Source organism: Macaca fascicularis, chromosome 10 (assembly GCF_037993035.2).
Source record: "Macaca fascicularis isolate 582-1 chromosome 10, T2T-MFA8v1.1".
In the NCBI taxonomy this organism is placed as follows: Eukaryota; Metazoa; Chordata; class Mammalia; order Primates; family Cercopithecidae; genus Macaca; species Macaca fascicularis.
Window position 1 is genome coordinate 57,842,227 of NC_088384.1, and position 18,991 is coordinate 57,861,217.

The 18,991-nt window shown below is 39.1% G+C and overlaps 1 protein-coding gene and 1 non-coding gene across 4 annotated transcripts in view; both read right to left on the reverse strand.

Moving 5' to 3' along the window:
- Positions 1-16,786, reverse strand: part of LOC135965571 (POTE ankyrin domain family member B-like) — a 28,952-nt gene extending 12,166 nt beyond the window's left edge. For 2 of the 3 annotated variants that reach the window (XM_065522627.1, XM_065522626.1), the window contains exons 1-7: positions 16,392-16,786; positions 16,005-16,130; positions 11,484-11,598; positions 11,151-11,324; positions 8,211-8,317; positions 6,743-6,880; positions 4,232-4,302 (exon numbers count right to left, since the gene is read on the reverse strand). In XM_065522627.1, the coding sequence (XP_065378699.1) occupies positions 4,232-4,302; positions 6,743-6,880; positions 8,211-8,317; positions 11,151-11,324; positions 11,484-11,598; positions 16,005-16,130; positions 16,392-16,786 (1,126 nt within the window). Of the gene's footprint in view, positions 1-4,231; positions 4,303-6,742; positions 6,881-8,210; positions 8,318-11,150; positions 11,325-11,483; positions 11,599-16,004; positions 16,171-16,391 lie in introns of all 3 variants that reach the window. The other variant, XM_065522628.1, reaches the window with a different exon arrangement.
- On the reverse strand, positions 5,411-5,517 carry LOC135965790 (U6 spliceosomal RNA). Its single transcript, XR_010578903.1, has one exon. It is a non-coding gene; the product is annotated as a U6 spliceosomal RNA (small nuclear RNA).
- Positions 16,787-18,991: the final 2,205 nt, after the last annotated feature.

Consider the following 18,991-nt stretch of genomic DNA (forward strand, 5'->3'; position numbering starts at 1 on the left):
TAAAAACAATGAAAATAAAGCATATCAGGGATGGCTTTTCTAGAACACATGCCCAAGCACAGACTGAAATATTGAGGCTAGCCAGATTAAAAGTGGTAGAGGGAAGGAAAGGGTAACAGCATTCCACACAGCAGCAAGAGCAGGAGTGAGGCCTGAAAGAGTGAACGAGTGAGTAGGACATTACCAGCAACTCAGTAATGCCAGAGAAAGGGCGCACAGGGAAAAGGGCTAAAGATGGAGAGTGGGGCAGAAGTCAGATTATGAAACCTGATGTGTAATTTTAAGATGCTTGGACATTAATGTTCAAGAGTGATCCCTGGTCCTATCTGCATTTAGAAAAATATCATTTTAATGCCAAAACCAATATTCCTAGTGAGCCAATAGTCATTAAGACAAGGTGACAGATAGCTCTTGTGGACACAGCTGAGATGTTACTATGTAGCAAATTCTCAATAATTCTCATGAGCACTTGGAAAGTCAATTCTATAATAATTCAAAGAAATTATAATCAATCACTTAATATTTGGTTTGGGAAGGTGCTTTCTAAAGTTATAGTGCATACGAATATAATTCATAGTTGTGAATTCAGAGATGTGACAATAAAGCAATGAAAATACACTGTGTTTGAGTCAGTAATCTTCAGATTTCTATCTCGTCTTCCTACCCGGTCTGTAAATTCTAAGTATAATCTTGGTACTCACTCTCAAGTTTACGTTAAATACTAGCCTATAAAAAAACACTCTTTCTCTTACTTCTTTTTGTTATTTATATGTTGCTGTTATTAAAGGAAGAACACAAAAATGCCCCACTGAAGTCAAGCAGGGCACTCTAGGACTGAATTTGCTGTGCTTTTTTAATACACTCCTTGCTCTCTTTCTTTTCTGGCAGCCGTGACTCACACAGGTCATGGAGACTATCATTCCCTAAGAGGAACACAATTCTGATATTCATCTTTATCTATTAAGTTCACCTATCCCAATTCTGTGTTCTGTGGATGCCGACTTTCGGTCACTGATAGTGATACACAGGGACAGTTTCATCAACTTTCAGATTCTTTGATCTTTGATAAGTCTTGTTACTGAGAGTCAAAGTAGTAGGATGTGAGTTATAAATGCTGGTTATCCAATTACCTACTCAAAATATACTACATGAATATTCCATTAAACATGCATAGGAAAAAAACGGTCATTCCTGCTGACCTGCAGCTCTTTGCTCTTCTGTATTCACCAGAAAATTTCCTACTCCTTCCTCATGTCCAGGTTAAATACTAGTGTACGACCTGGAAACCTGTAAATCATCTGACATTTCTCTCGGTCCCCCAAGCCTTTCTCATTCAATTATCACTAAATCATATGGACTATACCTCTCTTCTGCCTCTGCTTTATATTCCCACTGCCACTAGGAAAATAAACTTTACAAAATGGCTTCTATTTAAAAGAAAACCGTCAACTACTAATGTTAGTTCTTACATGAAAAACTTAAGCAAAACAAATAAAAAGGCATAACACCATAAAAACAAAGACCAACATATTAAAATGAGTAACTGAGATTCCTAACTTTATTCCACCATGGATGGGTGAAAACCTTATAATACATTGATACTAGTCCAAGGACGTGTGACGAAAACTATAGCTGACTATTGCAAAAGCTTCCTTTGTCTCCTGGTTTCTTTCCATGGTAACCTTCCACCAATCCCAGGAAACTATAGGCCACATTCCAAATTAAATCTGCCTTATGGTTTGTAAATAAAGTTTTAAAGGAGCTCAGTCATGCCTGTTTGCTTACATAGAATCATGGTGGCTTTCACTCTACAACAGCAGACAACAGCAGGGGTAAGTAGTTATGACAGAGACCACATAGTCTAAAATATTTCCCACCTGGTCCTTTACAGGAAAAGCTTGCTAACCCATTTTACACCATAACCAGAATGCCTTAATACTCACATTTAATCTTGTGACTCCCCTGCTCCCATGTCTCCAATGAGCCCCTGCAGCAAACATTGTCGACTCCCTACCAATAGCCATTCCTTATTCTTTCTTGCAGAAGAAACACAAGTCTATTGGGAGTTTATTATCCCAATCTCCCTCCTCAGCCTTAGAAAGGGAAACGTTAATTCTAAGCTAATCACGTATTTGCATTCCCAGTGCCTGGTTTGGGAATGAGCAGGTAGTGTAACACAGCCAATGAAATGTTACAGGAAGCCCCTTGTGTACTTCTAAGTTTTCTCCCTGTTTAGAAAACACAGGTGAAGAAAAGAAGCCCTTGAGATGTTGTGTTGTGAGAACAAGATGTTTGGAGCTGTTGCAGATTACCCAATCATGAAAGGAGACATGAATAAAACACTGTCGACAGCACAGAAAGAGGGACAAGAGGGATCCCTAGGATATCACTGAACAAACAAAACAACTCTGGTTCCTACTGTTTTCACCACTGTTCATCAGTATTTGCAGTCCAAAGCATTCTACCTGGTAAACATCCCATGGCCCACAGGATAAAATCTACTCATTTCTGTAGTATTAAAAAGTCTGTCATAAACTTGCCTTACCTAAGTATTCACCTCATTCCCAACCTCTGGTATCTCACACTTTTGGTGCTAGCAGAACTGAACTGCTCAGAAACCCTGCAAAGTTCACTCAAGCATCTTGTCTTTTGCACTTGCTGCCCTTCCTGCCAAACAGGCAATCTCCTTAGATGTTCCTTCTGGCCAACACACAATCTTGTTGCATGTTCCTTCTGTCAAACATTATTCTTCTGCTTCTTTACCTAGAAAAATTCTTCTCACTCTGCATGCTTCCCTTGAATCATACCTACTTTTTTTTTTTTTTTTTTTACCAAAACTTTCCTTCCTCCTCACTTATGTCTGGCACATAATCAATATATAATAAATTATAAGCTTCCAGTGGGCATCTAGCACACAGTAAGAACTGAATAAAGTAGTAAAATAAAAAAATAATGACAATGATAATAACAAACTCCTGTCTGTATTTTTAATTGTGTTCTATTGCATTAGAAAAATGCTTAGTATCTAAAAGACATTCAATAGTTATTTGTTAAGTGAAGTGAAAACATAAATGGAAATATCCTCTTTGTAAATTCTATTGAAAAAGCACAGAAATGAAATAGAGACAGCTCTATTATGAGCACCTTTAGGATCAAAACTACATCTGCTCCATCTTTATCTCCTGCAACTTATAAAACCAAACTTATAAAAGTTCTTTGATTAATTGATGGCTAAATTAAAGGTGTTCTCATATCGTTTGGGTTATACAATGTATTAGGTGTCCACAACCAGGTAGCATACTAGCATTTTTGTTATTGTGAAACATTTTTCTAATTTTATTATAATCTCCTGAGCCTAGAGTTGAGAAATTTGTATATTTATTATGACAATCTTTTGACAAATGGTAGCAGAGCATTTGTTCTAACAAAATTGCTGTTATCATGATAACTAACCAGCAGGTAGAAGAGCACATCTTCCTCCAACAAAGTAAATGTGTCTCTTTCCAACTTCAAATGAGGAGGAATGAAGTCAGTAATAGTGAGACCTTGTTGGGACAAGCATATGTAACATAACTTTGCTTCAGCATTCTTTTGAGATCAAAAGTTCCTTACTTTTACTTTTTTATCTATGGTAGGACCACCCAGAGCAGGGGTCCTCAACTCCCATGCTACAGACCGGTAGCAGTCCATGGATTATTATGAACCCATGGATTATTATGAACCACACCACACAGGAAGAGGTGAGCAGTAAGCAAACCAGGGAAGCTTCACCTGTACTTACAGCCAACCAATAATAATGGCTCATATTATTGCCTGAACTCTGCCCCTTCCTAGATCAGTGATAGCACTAGCTACTCATTGGAGCATGAACCCTGTTGTGAACTGCCCACCCGAGGGATCTACGTTGTGTGCTTCCTATGAGAATCTAATGCCTGATGATCTGTCACTGTCTCATGTTGCCCCCAGATGAGACCATCTAGTTGCAGAAAAACAACCTCAGATCTTCCACAGATTCTACATGATGGTAAGTTGTATAATTATTTCATTATATATTACAATGTAATAATAATATAAATAAAGTAGCACAATAAATGTAACATGACTGAATAATCCTGAAACTATCCCCACCTTCCCCCAGCCCATAGAAAGACTGTCTTCCACAAAACTGGTCCCTGGTACCAAAAAGATCAGGGACAACTGACCTAAAGTAATTCACTATCACAAGGGTTACCTGGATTGCTGTTTTCAGAAGAGATTTTTAGCATCTCTTTTTCTTCGTAGTCAGAAAGTAATTGGCAAATTCTATGTATAAAAATGTAATAAACCAAATTACTATTTTAATACTGATGTAAAACACTTACCAAATGTAAAATTCTTAGAGTATTTCAAACAATATCATAATATCAGAACTTAACAGTATTATCCCATCCACTTATGAGTACATTCTACAAACTTCTCTTGAAGCTTCTAAGTAAAGAAGACAAAAATGTAGGGTGAAATGCTCATAAATCGAGAGCAGTGTGACCCAGTAAATTAGCTTGCATTAGCATGACATAATAGAAAGCGTTCCAACTCTGCTTAAGTCCTAGCTCCATAATGAACAGCTGCTATTTGTTCTTGGATGACTTGCTTATCTTCTTCAACAAAGTGAGGACTTTGCTACCTTCTTTCACTAGGTTGTTACAAAGATTTAACAAGATAACATTTTTTAAATGCTCAGAGAAATAGTAAAGCAAAGAAATAATCTGTTCCTAAACATTATAACTAAAATTATCTTGGAATCCCAAATAAAACCCAATGCATATTTTGTTCATAGGTTCTAATATGCAAATGTTATAGTTTTCAGCAAATGTTATTAAGTCTTAATTTTGCTTCTTAGTTTTCCTGCTCCTTAGGGCTTATAATTCTGGGCATCTCAACTACGTCTTAGTTTGTAACTAAATTTACTCATAAATATCTTATTAAAGTAGATAATGTGAGTGTCCACTATTACGGAGTTGACCAATCACACCAACGGCAGAAAAACCAATGGATGTTAAGACCTGGCTTGGACCAGTGATCCTTCTCTACCGACTCCAACTCTGAGCCAGCAGATGTTTCTTAGGATAATGGTTTATATTGATGTTCAATTCCAGCTGACATGGAGACCAAAACTCTACCTATATGTTTTTTAGTTTCCATGAAGAAGTTGTAAGTTGACATTCTCTAATTTTTGACATACACACTAACAACATATTTTGCACCAAACACATTATTCAGCTCTGAATCACCTCATAGACCATCTTACATGACTATTTTTTTAGTACAAATCACAATTTCAATATTTTGGTGGCACCCATTTTTTGCTTTGATTCACACTGTTTCCTTAGAGCTAGTCAGCAAATAGTCAAATGACCTTCCAGTGACTGACCAAACTATGGAATGCTTCAAAAATTTGTGCTGCTTCCTTATGCAGAAGCCATGCTAATTTTCTCTGTATTGTTCCCATTTTAGGATATGTGCTGCGGAAGCAAGCACAAAGCCCTATTTTTACACATGATTAGTGATGAGTCATGCACAGGGCTTGGTTCTGTTAAGTCCAACTAACCTACTTGAGATTCTGAGAATTCTCTTCAATGGCTCCCTGTGAGGTAGAATTTGAAGATATTTTAAAATCTTGAGTTACAGATGAAAGTAGCTTGGACGATTTTCATTATCATGTAAAACAGATCACTCAAGGGCCGACCACAACTGGGAGCCACTGCTTGGAGAAGGTTCATATGGGACTTTCTACTGCCTAAGGTTCTATAGAGAATATAAAGGTGCCTCACAGTACAGATCTGATAGCAAAGAAGAAGAAACAAACACTGATCTCTTTCTGTCACATTATTTGAACCCCTCTGACCCTTTAGAACAAGCCCAATTAATATCTGCCAGAGAAAAGACCAACAACGGCCTCAAAGGATTTTGTACCATGAAGGTCTCAGCTAATTCTTGGCTAAGATGTGGTTTCCACATTAGGTTCTGAATATGGGGGCAAGTGTCATTTTGCTCACTTTGTCTGCAGATCAAGTCAGGATGCCCAGCTGCCAGAGCAGGGTGCTGGTGCTTTGGGAACAATGGCTGAGCACAGAAGCATAGATATGGGAACTTAAAGACTTGAGGGATCTGAATCAGTAAGGGCATCTTGGTGTCAAAGGTCAACCATTACCAGGCAACAGGACCAGTTTGAGTGGCAACAACGCAGCAACAGAAACAAGGGAAACATCAGAATGACTGGAATGTCCTTTTTATTCTCCTCCTTCTGACTTGATAAAAGGGACTGTCTTCCTTGGATTTAGTGAATCTCTTCAGTTATTGAAAAATTCAAGGAGTATGTAGGAAATAGTCACCAGAAGACAGTACAAGGTTTTCTGTTAAGCTGGACATTTCAAGACTCAAATAACTAATCAGAAAAATGAAAGATATGACACTGTTTTTTAATCCCATCCATAGGTGTTATACTTGGATGAAATGAACAATGTTGGGATCTCTAAGTATCAAGGTCTTAAAAGTCCTGAGATAAAGAATCCTGTATCCATTGGTACTTCTAAATCATCTTGCTTTTTTTTTTATTTCTTGCTGATGCAGGGGACTAACTGACTGCCACTCTAAAACTAGGTGAACCGCACTATGACATCTCACCTGATATGTAAGATGCTATTGTTATAATTATTTTAAACCTCAATTTAGCATTAATTCGCCTTTTAATGTAAACACTTACACATTATGATGACTAGAAACAGCACAGTCTCTGGCTGTCTGTCCAGATAGATCTTTAGAAGAGACATCAATATTTTGCTCGAGTAGAAGGCTGACTATACTTGCTGATCCACAACATACAGCAAGTATCAGAGCATTTCTAAAATGACAGAGATAATTTCTCCCTTAGGAACTGTAATAAACTTATTTTAAAAGCTAATTTGATATACTTTATCAACTTAACATCTTACCTGTCCATACAGAATTAAAGATTTACATGCACTAAAACACACAAGCACTTGGGTGCTTAAGTGTTCATCTTTGTAAAATACCAACAAGGTTTAAAAGAAGGGACAACAAGGAAACCTCTTATCTCGGTGAGGTATTGGAAAGTAGAAGACATTAATTTAAAGTCTTTCAATGGGCAAAAAACAATGCTAGGGCCACTTATCTGAAGTGGACAAGGTTATAAGTGAAAATTTCCTTACAGCTTCCCTAGATTGATATGCTGTAATAGAAAATCAGCTAGAGGGTAAGATAAGTAAGACCTCTCTGCTTGCTGAAAGCAGTAATATTAATAATAATGGTAAGAATAGTCATAGGAGTTTCAGTTAATGATGCCAATAAGCATGTGCTAGGCACTGAATTAAATGCCATATATATCTTCCTTACTTATGCACAATTAATTTGAAGGATATATTCTCCTACTTTTCATATATGACAACACATTTGGTGGTAAATAAGATTCCCAAGGTCACACACTTACCAAGTAAGAAAGCTAGGGATTAAACCCAGTCTTGTGTGAATTCAAAGCCTAGCTCTTTTCTCTTTATCACCCACCTACGGCTTGCCTTCATAAAAGGAAAAGTGTATCCACTTAAAACTATCTTCACTCCCTCTCTCCATACCAATTAAAAATAAAACCATCAAAATACACTGGAAATAAAAAAGGAAAAGCTGTTGGACCCACCGTATGTGGGAATAGCAATTAATTGTCAAGTAGAGATAAGCTAACATTAATATTCTTCAAACAAGGCAACTTAAAGCAGAGTCATTGAATAGAAAAAAGGATTTTCAACTCCTACTTATGTTTCATGCAGCCTATTTAGCAGAAAAGCATATAAGACACAGAGGTTAAAAACTACTAGAAAAGGTTAAGACATTCAATACTGGGTCATAAAGTAAACTAAAAGCTAAAGTTCACATTTCATAAAATTAACATGAAATCCCTTTAACTAACATAATCTCATCTAACCAAAAACATCATACAACAAATAACATCAGTCAATACAATAAGAGAAGATGAATCCTACTAAAACTGTTCTTCATGTTGCCCAGTCCAAATAATTGTTTTTCTACTTAACTGATTTGTGTTGATACTCATCACTATGTCCCAATAAGTATAATTTAATCTTACTAATTTATTATTTATGACTTGAGTGACTGCTATCAATCTCGAACAACACACAGATTAAAAGAAATAACTATACCTTCCACATCTGTCACGTGCACTTAAATTAGCTTTTTTCTTGATTAAAAATTTCACCACTTGCTGTTTTTGTCCATGTACACCAAGCAAAAGTGGTGTGAGGCCATGCTGTAAAACAATATAAAACAAAAACAATATGTAATTCAAAAAATTACCTATTTCTCAGCTGAACTGGAAACTTTATATAAGATCCCGTGGACTTACACTCATAGAAAGTAAATCAAATGTAGCTGCTTCCATCTTACTCTTCTGTGCTTTCCCACATGCTGCTGCTTCCCTTGGAAACACCCCTTCGCTGCCTGACCACATCAACTCTGATCATCTCAAAAACTCATTTTCAACATTTACTGCTTCTAAGACTCTTTGCTTCTAACCCAGCATTTGGCATGGCACTTTTGGATGATGATTTTTTTTCCATTTAAACAAAGAGCTTCTTGAGGGCAGGGGATGTATCTTTTATCTCTATATTATCCAACCCTAAGACAAAATTCTTGTGTATAAAGCAAGAATTTGAATGTAAAATATTTCTTTAGTTTCACGTTTTACCAAAAGTTCAAGCTCCAATGTGCAATAAAAATTGCTATTAATACTCCTACTGCCCATTTGAAGAATTTTTCCATTCATTCATTTAAAATCTATTTGTATTTACTTTTTCCAGATTGTTAACTAAATCATCAGTTCATAGGATTACTGAAACTAACAGAATTCCCGTCTGTATTCTTAATAACTCCATGGTTTTTAGTGTTTAAACCTGCCATCTTGATTATGTCAAAGCTCTGCAAACATAAGAGACATAATGGATAGTCCACAATACAGCTTCAATTGATTTAAAAAAAGGTTTAGAATTTGCTACAATTCTAACTGAGAAAACTCTGCTCTTAACAATGACTTACTGACCTAAGCACTTGAATAAGTGAACAAAGAGACACAAAATCCTGAGAGGGCCATTCTCTACTTAACGAAAGACTACTCACTGCAAATTTCTAAAGACGTTCTGAATGGCAGGGAATAACAGAAGGTATAAAGGAAAAGGTATTATTCCGTAAGCTGATAGTGCCAATAATATTCATTTTAATGTCTCATCCACATATAAAAGTCAGGCTTGGCCAGGAATGGTGGCTCACACCTGTAATCCTAGCATTTTGGGAGGCTGAGGTGGGTGATTCACTTGAGCCCAGGAGTTCAAGGTCAGCCTGAAAAACATGGCATTAACCTCATCTCTACTAAAAAACAAAAAAACAAAAAACAAAAACAAAAAAAACCACTGAGATTGGAGAACCACCTGAGCTTGGGGAGGTCAAGGCTGTGGTAATCTGTGATCACACCACTGCACTACAGCCTGGGGTACAGATTGAGACCCCATCTCAAAAACAAACCAAAAAAAAAGTTAGATTAATGTTATTGGAAAGGAAAGATTTAAAGGAATTAGCACATATGCAACTCCAACTCTTCTGGAAATATCTTAAGTTTCTGAGACATAAGAATTTACATATCACACTTATGTATTCATGGTTCTTAAGCAGAAGTGTATCCAGATTTTGAGAAATTTGTTGTTGTTGTTGTTGTTGTTAGAGACAGGGTCTCATTATGTTGACCAGGCTAGACTCGAACTCCTGAGCTCAAGCAATCCTCCCACCTCAGACTCCCCAGCAGCTGGGACTACAGCCCTGCAACACCACGCCTGGCTTCAAGGAAACATTTTTAAATGTACATATTAGACTTACTCTATCAAAACCTTCAGGGGAAAGCCTAGACTTGTGGATTATTTGAAAATTTTCCTGAGGTAACTGGAATGCACAACTCTAGCTGGAAGCTAGTACAATAGATGATTACTTCAGTCTCAGCGCTCATCCACATAACCAATTCCCTTTATCATTTGAGGATTTGGCCAAAAAGAGGAAAGAGTAGGAGAGAGACTCATTTGCTGAAAACATCACATAATTTTCCCCGGTAAGAGTAGAACAAGGTCTAGTAAACTCAAAATCCAACCTGATCTTGCTCCTTATAAGCCCCTTATCACCCACCTTCCCATCAAGATATTCTAGAGTTGAAAGCAGAGTTGAGACTCCAATTGGCCATTTTTACCAGAATAGGACACTAAGTCAGTTAATTACTTGTTGTTCCCTCTGCTCAAGTGTTTCCCACTACATTACCACCTATTCACTGCCTATCTGGATCCTCAGAGGCTTCCTGAAATTGATCTCTAAGCAGTTTACAACCCACTAACTCCCTCTCCCAAACTGAAAACTGTCATTCTCTAAAATTGAAAATAACCTTGTCTCACCATACAAAGGAAACAAATGAATGATCAACAGCAACACACACACACACAGAAAACCTCTTCATGGTCTTTCCCTCCATTACCTAATTTCTAAATTGGTCTTGATATTTCTGATTGCTGTCTTTTTCCCTTTCCGCTTCTGCCTCATGTGTAATCAGAAATATCTTAAGACTTGTCACTGAGAAAAAGACTTGTCACTGAGAAATCCATCACCTCATATCTATTACTGTTTTTTGTTTTTTTTTTTGGGGGGGGGGGAACTTGCCAAAGGGGCAGGATTACTATTCACTGAACTGTGTTTGAGTTTTCTTGGAGTTTTAATGTAAAACCTATTTCCAGGGCAAATTTTGTCATTTTACATTTATTAGGGGAAAAAAAAAACCTGGCATGAAAAAAAACAAAGTATTACCTTTTACAAATACAGTGTTTTTTAAAAAAACATAAACCACAAGAGCATTAAAAAAAAAAAAAACTGTACCCTCGAATGCTTCTTTAAAAGTAACAATATTTAAAATAAAGTCTTAGATAATAAACTCATTTCAAAATATTTTCATTCAGGTTATGCTTGAGCTTCCAAATATGGAAAACTGGCTCCTACCCAGGTCAATGTTAAAATGAATGCATTTCAGTATTTTGAAGATGAAATTGGTAGACCTATACCTTGTTTTTTGATTCAATATCAGCACCGTATAAGAGCAGTGCTTTTGCCATTAATTTATCTTCATTGTAGATAGCATAGTGTAGAGCAGTATTTCCATACTCATCTGGAATATTTGGATCAGTGCCATGTTCCAGCAACATTAATGCACATTCATCTTCTTGGCATTGTACAGCCTGTCAGTATTAGACCAAAAATAAATTATAAGTCCTGAGAATTAAAACTAACATTCCACTGCTTTCACCAACTAGTTCCATTTAAATGAGAAAACTCATTTTTATGCTGTGTATTGAAATCAAAGCCATCTCATACTGATATAGTTGACTACTGCATACCTTGATCAGAGCTGTCCTCTTTTTGTTGTCAAGGATATCAAGTTGACATCGTCTGTCCAGCAGGAGTTTTACTATTTCTGAATTCCCATTGGCAGAGGCCAGATGTAGAGCAGTCCTATGAGAGTGAGAAGTTTTAGGAAATTGTAGTGCACGATCTACAGCTACATCAATGATTCATGCAATAGCAAACACAGAATAGCCTGCTATTACTCTGCCTTCAAAACAAACTTAATTTCCCTTTGAAGAAAGCACACTATTATTACCTCATGACTCACTGTATGAATGAAAGAGCAGCCTATTTGAATAGGAAGAGCAGAGCCCTTGAATGGCATTCAACCTGGGCTGGAATCCTACTTGAAGCTCTGATGCTTCCCAGCTGTTGCTTACCTTTTTTGGCTCTCAATTTCCTCATCAATAAAATGGGAATGAAAAGAGTCGATTTCTCAGAGGAAACCACAGTATTGCTTAAATAAGACTCTACACGAAAGATATAGAATAGTTCCTAACACAAATAACAGCTCAGTAATTGTAAGATATTTTAATTTTTACTAATACCACTAAAGACAACATTTGAATTCAGTAAGATGATACAATTATACCTACACTTTCAGGTATGTTTTAAAGATTACAGGTAACGATGTATTTTATTGATTCTAAGATGATCATTGTCTCTATGTTTCACCATTTCTCACACTGAAATACCACTTATAATTCATGATTTACTATAACTGTAATTGGCAGCATTTAAATAATTCTCTTATTGAGACATACAATAATGGGGCATCATACAATCCCTGGTGCCTTACATTAAGTAGAATATGTTACAATATAACACGTCTGGGGCGGTTCCAGTCAGATGACTAGCATTTAGATAAATTTTAGTTCTTAAAAGAAGTATGGAATAAGAGGGCTGAGGTGAAAACACAAACAAATTTCTAAAATAATCTATTTCTTACTTTGGTTTTCAAAAACTTTAAGCCAAAGAAAGCTTGAAATTCAAATGAATGGCATGGGCTCATTTTTATCAATACTTAGATTTATACAATGTATGTACATTAGATATTTCCAATCATTCATATTAGGATTTAAGACTATTATAATTCTTCTCCTTTTAAAATGAATTTATGAAACTATTTGTGGAGCTTTTTTTCAACGTTTACTTTCAGGGGTACAGGTGCAGGATGTGCAGGTTTGTTACATAGGTAAAAACGTGTCAAGGGGGTTGGTTGTACAAATTATTTCATTACCTAGGTGTTAAGCCCAGTACCCATTAGTTCTATTTGCTGCTTCTTTCCCTCCTCCCACCCTCCACCCTCTGATAGGCCCCAGTGTGTGTCGCTTCCCTCTAGGTGTCTGTGTGTTCTCATCATTTAGCTCCCACCTATAAGTGAGACCGTGCGGTATTTGGTTTTCTGTTCCCGTATTAGTTTGCTAAGGGTAATGGCCTTCAACACTATCCATGTCCCTGCAAAGGACATGCTCTCGTTCTTTCTTTTATGACTGCATAGTATTCCATGCTGTTTGTGTACCACATTTTAGTTCTTAAAAGTACTAAAACAGTCTTTACCCAAGACTTATACATTTTCAGAAGGGTAGTTGAGGGTTATCTTTTACTGTTGTCTACCTTCAGAAATGCTTTTGTTTGAAAGGAGGGAAGAAAAGTTTCAATTGAGATTACCTCCTAATGCCCCAATTTTAAATCTCTCAACTTGCTCAGGCCCAGCAGGTAAATATGAAGTTTTCAAAGATGGAAGGATCCTGAGAGATGGTAGAATATGCCTTCCACATAATAGGTGTCTGGCTTATGTTTGATGACTAAACGGATTGAAAGAATGCATAAACACAGCTTGGGAGTTCAATATTTTTAAAGAATGCTCCTGTTGAGTAGAGCAATACATTTACAATAGTAATGGTCATTTATATTTGCTATTTTAGTTTTCATAAATATATAACTAAAATAAAATAATTAATTCATACCTTTTTACACATGTTTATATATATAATGAAAAGATAATTTTATAATAAAATGTATATACAATAAAATCTACAGGAACAGGTAAACAGAAACCCTCTACTTCTCAACAGGGTAAAAGTTCACAGAAGATAGCTATCCACAGGAATAAAAATAAATAATAAAATGTGAGAAATTATTTGTATCTATGCAAGTAGCACATTCCTTCTCTTCCCAAGGATTATTTCATTACTAGTGAAATTTAACTAAAACTTTTCAGATATTCATTGCAGAAATCACAGATAAGAGAAAGGGAAGAACTTCACTTACAAATCCCCAGAAATAAGTTTGATTATGTTTTCTACATGTTTTCAAGTAACACAAGAGCAGATTCTGTTTGTGTAGGTGTATTAACAAACTGATTTTTTCCTCACTTGATATAGCAAAGCACATCTTTGCACGACAACATATCTCTGTATCTACTGATACCTTCAATGGTTACATGTTATTCCATCCTATGGATGCACTGAAAGTTTTTCATAAAATCTTTATGTGAGCTCTTCTTAATACACTGCTATTTTAAGCAATACTAAGAAAAACATATGTCTCTATTTCATATAGATATTTCAGTATAATAGAGTTGATAGGTAAAAGGCATACACATTTTTAACATGTGGTTCTTATCATCAAAGTGTGTTAGAAAAGTTGCAGCAGCTTAAACTTTCAGCAACTACATAAGTACCACTGTTCTTCACCCTCACAAACTTTGTGGATAGAAGACAGTATTTCATTCCTTTATTTATTTATTTTTATTATTAATTAGTTTATTTACTTTTGAGATGAAGTCTCATTCCATCATCCAGGCTGGAGTGTAGTGGTGCAATCTCAGTTCACTGCAACCTCCACCTCCCTGGTTCAAGCAATTCTCCTGCCTCAGCCTCCTGAGTAGCTGGGATTACAGGTGCATGCCACCATGCCTGGCTAATTTTTTGTATTTTTTAGTAGAGACGGGGTTTCACCATGCTGGCCAGGCTAGTCTCAAATTCTTGACCTCGTTATCCACCTGCCTTGGCCTCCCAAAGTGCTGGGATTACAGGCGTCAGCCACCGCGGCCGGCCTTTCATTCCTCTTCTAACTTCAATAGAAAACAGTATTTCCTTCCTCTTCTAACTTAAATTCCTTCTCTTACCAGGAACACTACGTTTTCCTATGTGCACAGGTCACTGGTAGATATGCAAAAAAGTACCTTGCCCAATCTTAAATTGAGCTTATTTTATTATATCTGCATATATATGCTTGGTTCAGTGGCTCAGGCTTGTAATCTCAGCACTTTGGGAGGCTGAGGCGGGTAGATCACAAGGATAGGAGTTCAAGACCAACCTGGCCAAGATGGTGAAATTCTGCCTCTATTGAAAATACAAAAAATTAGCCGGGTGTGGTGGCGGGCACCTGTAATCCTAGCTACTCAATAGGCTGAGGCAGAGAATTGCTCGAACCCGGGAGGCGGAGGTTGTAGTGAGCTGATACTGCGCCACTGAACTCCAGCCTGGGCAACAGAGTGAGATTCTGTCCCAGAAAAATAAATAAATAAATAAATAAATAGTTGCATATATAAATAGGCTTTTGTGTTTTCTTCTGGTATTTTTCTCCTTTTGTATATTTAAAAATTTTAATCTATACTCCAGGAACTTACTTTTGTGACATAAAAATCTAGCTAGTTTTCTCCAAACAGCATGCATTTCATTTATTAATGATTAATCTTGCTTTATCAATATGAAACATCGCCATTTTCAAGTGCTAAATTCTTACATATATTTGGGTATTTCTGGATTTCCTATTCTGTTCTATTCATTGATATTTTTTCAGTTGTTAGTAAACAATTTGTGGAAATAGCACATTCACATTTTGATATCTGGAAAAGCAAGTCTTTTTCCGTTCTGTTACAAAAAATTAACTTATTACAGCAATAAAATACAGGATGTGCAGTGTAAAAATGCTAAAACTTTGCTATTTTTATTTGGCTTACGTAAAAGTGATAAACAGAGAAAAAGCTCACATCTTAAGAAAAACGAATCTTCCTATTCAAGGACACAAACCATCTTCCCATTTCAGTTTCCTTGTAAGGTTCCTCAGTAAAGGACATATTTACATAGGGTACATTGATATCAAATCCATATTGGATTTTATTTGAAAAATATTTAGCCCAGAAATTGATATATTATGGGACTTAGTTCTCAATATACACCTTTCTATAATGTATAGAACATTGTTTTAAAATGTGTACATTAAAAATAATCTGCTGCATCGACTTGATTTTGCGAGTTAAGTTACTTTCATACAGTCTATTAGTGTTCTATAAGGGAAATTATAATCGGATAGGAAATCAGCTAAAGTTTTGTTTCTGTGTTGTTGTTCATAAAGGGCCTGTGCCCTGACCTCTCTGAGGTTTCCACACCCAGGGTGGTGTGGGGCCTGCGGAGGAACAGAAAGCCAGGACCCGGATCCCTCCAGGAGGGTATGCCCCCATCATCCCCCCACGTCCCGCCTCCTCCCAGCCCAGGCCCGGTTACCTCTTTTGTTTGTCCGTCTTGTTCACGTCAGTGTCCCTGAGCATGACGATGAGATCCTTTCTGGGGACTTTACCCCACCAGGCAGCTCTGTGGAGCTTGTCCAGATCTTCTCCACGGACGTGGTACCTGGGCTCCATGAAGGCGCTGTCATCGTAGTCTTCCCAAGCTTCCACGTTGCTCTCCCCGCGCCCCTTGTAGCTGGGGACGTGGTACCTGGGCTCCATGAAGGCGCTGTCATCATAGTCTTCCCAAGCTTCCACGTTGCTCTCCCCGCGCCCCTTGCAGCTGGGGACGTGGTACCTGGGCTCCATGAAGGCACTATCGTGGTAGTCTTCCCAAGCTTCCACGTTGCTCTCCCCGCGCCCCTTGCAGCGGGGGACGTGGTACCTGGGCTCCATGAAGGCGCTGTCGTCGTAGTCTTCCCAAGCTTCCACGTTGCTCTCCCCGCGCCCCTTGCAGCGGGGGAAGCAGTGGCAGCACCACTTGGCCATCTTGCTCCTAAGTGTCTTCATAGCAGAGGCATGGTGGTCCCCAGAAGTGCCCACGTTGCTCTTGCCGCTCCTCCTGCAGCAGGGGAAGCAGTGACAGCACCACTTGGCCATCTTGCTTCTAAGTGTCTTCATAGCGGAGTCGTCCTGGTCTCCAGAAGCACCCACGTTGCTCTTGCCGCTCGCCCTGCAGCAGGGGAAGCAGTGGTGGCACCACTTGCCCATCTTGCTCCTGAGACCAAATGGCTTCTTCACAGGGGAGGCAGCGGGTATTGAAGAAACCTCAGCCACCATCTGTTTTGAACAGCCAGGGGAGGCCGGTAGTCGCGAGCACATCGCGTCTACCAACCAGTTTCACCAACTAGCAGGAAATTCTGGGTTTCCGATCTGTTTGAAGAGAAAGGTCAATCCCAGCCAAAACCTGCCAACCCCAGCAGGGTAGCCCAGCCCACCCCACCCGGGAAAACCCACACCCAGCCGGGGAAAGCCCACGCCCAGCCGGGGTGATCCCACGCCCCCCCCCCCCCCCCCCCAGGAAGGGCCAACCCCCGGCCCGCCCCGCCCAAAGGAAACACCCAACCCAGCCAAGGGAATGCCAAGCCCAGCAGCGAAAAGGTCAAGCCCAGCAAAGGAACGCGATGGAGGAAACGTCAATCCAAGCGAGAAACACTGGGCAAAGCGATTAACGCCGAGCCAAGCGAGGAACGCCAAGCCAAGCCAGGAACGCAGAGCCAGGCCTAGCCGTTACAGGCAAGCCAAGCCGTTACGGGGGTGCGCGTGCGGTGTGCGCGCCTCAGGCGGCGTCATTGCACGTGGCACAGACAGTGGCCAATGTGTGCAACCTGCGCACAAGTCTTGGTGCCACGAATATCAGTGACAGCCTTGCGTTCCCGGCAAACTTCGTGGGAATTGGCCGAGCCTTCAGGCTATGGAGGAGAGGCCTCTGGTTGGAAAAAGCCTCTTGAGGCAGGACAGGGGCTAGAGCGCCTGGAACTGGAGGATGCTGACAGGCTCCTCTGAGGAAAGCCCGCAAGAGACTCGTGGCGTGCTGTTGCCGGTGGCCACGGCTGCTGCTCAGAGCTCGGGCTTCTTTCTTATATTTGTTTTGGTTTTATTTTGCTACTATTTTCTACTTTCTTGATGTGATAGCTGAAATTTTATTTGAGAAATTTCTACTTTTCCGTCATACACATTTAGTGAAACACATTTTCCTGCCAGCACTGGCTTTACCTGTGTTGAATCAAGCGTGATATGTCGTATTTTTATTCAGTTTAATATATTTAATAGTTTCCCTTGAGACGTTTCCCTTAGGAGTGTGCTTGCTGTTTAGTGCTATTCACAATAGCAAAGACATGGAATCAATCCAAATGTCCATCAATGATAGACTGGATGAAGAAAATGTGGTACACATACAACATGAAATACTATGCAGCCATAAAAAAAGAATGAGATCATGTCCTTTGCAGGGACATGGATGGAACAGGAAGCCATTATCCTCAGGAAACTAATGCAGAAACAGAAAGCGAAACACCTAACGTTCTCACTTATAAGTAGGACCTGAACAATGAGAACACATGGACACAGGGAAGGAAACAACACACAATGGGGCCCCTGGATGGGGGCGGGAGAGGGAGAGCATCAGGAAAAATAGTTAATGCATGCTGGGTTTAATGCCAAGGCAATGGGTTGATATGTATAGCAAACCACCATGGCACAAATTTACCTGTGTAACAAACCTGCACATCCTGCACATGTACCCCAGAACTTAAAATAAAATAAATAAAAATGTAAAAAAGAAAAAAACCAACAAAACTAAAATGTGTGCTGTTTATCTTTCAAGTATTTAAGATTTTGCTGTTATCTTACTTTTTTATTTTGAATTGGATGCCATTTTGGCTGGAGGATACATTCTACATGATTTCAGTTCTTTTAAAACTCTAATGTTTGTTAAAATGCAGGACACAGACCATCTTGGTTTATGTTCTGTGGGTACCTAAATGTTCTGCTGTATTCTGATGCTAGGGGGTGGAGGAGCAGGGGGTTTTGTTGTTTCGTTTAGTTTTGTTTTTTTGAGGCAGAGTGTCGCTCATTTTGCCCAGGGTGGAATGCAATGGCCTGATCTCGGCTCACTGTAACCTTCGCCTCCCGGGTTCAAGCGATTTTCCTGCCTAAACCTCCCCAGTAGCTGGGATTACAAGCACCCGCCACCACACCCGGCTAATTCTAGTATTTTTAGTAGAGGCAGGGTTTTGCCGTATTGGCCAGGCTGGTCTCCAACTCCTGACCTCAGGTGATGCACCCGCCTTGGCCTCCCAAAGTGGTGGGATTACAGGCGTGAGCCTCCGCACCCAGCCAAGGGTGGAGTACTTTATAAGTGCCAGTGTGCGGCAGCCGCCAACATCAGCAGCTGCTGACACTGCTAGCGACTGGGGCGGACAGCGGCCAGAGCCGGAACCCAGGCTTCCTGCCACCTGTGCGTGCGGCGCACACCTGGAAGCT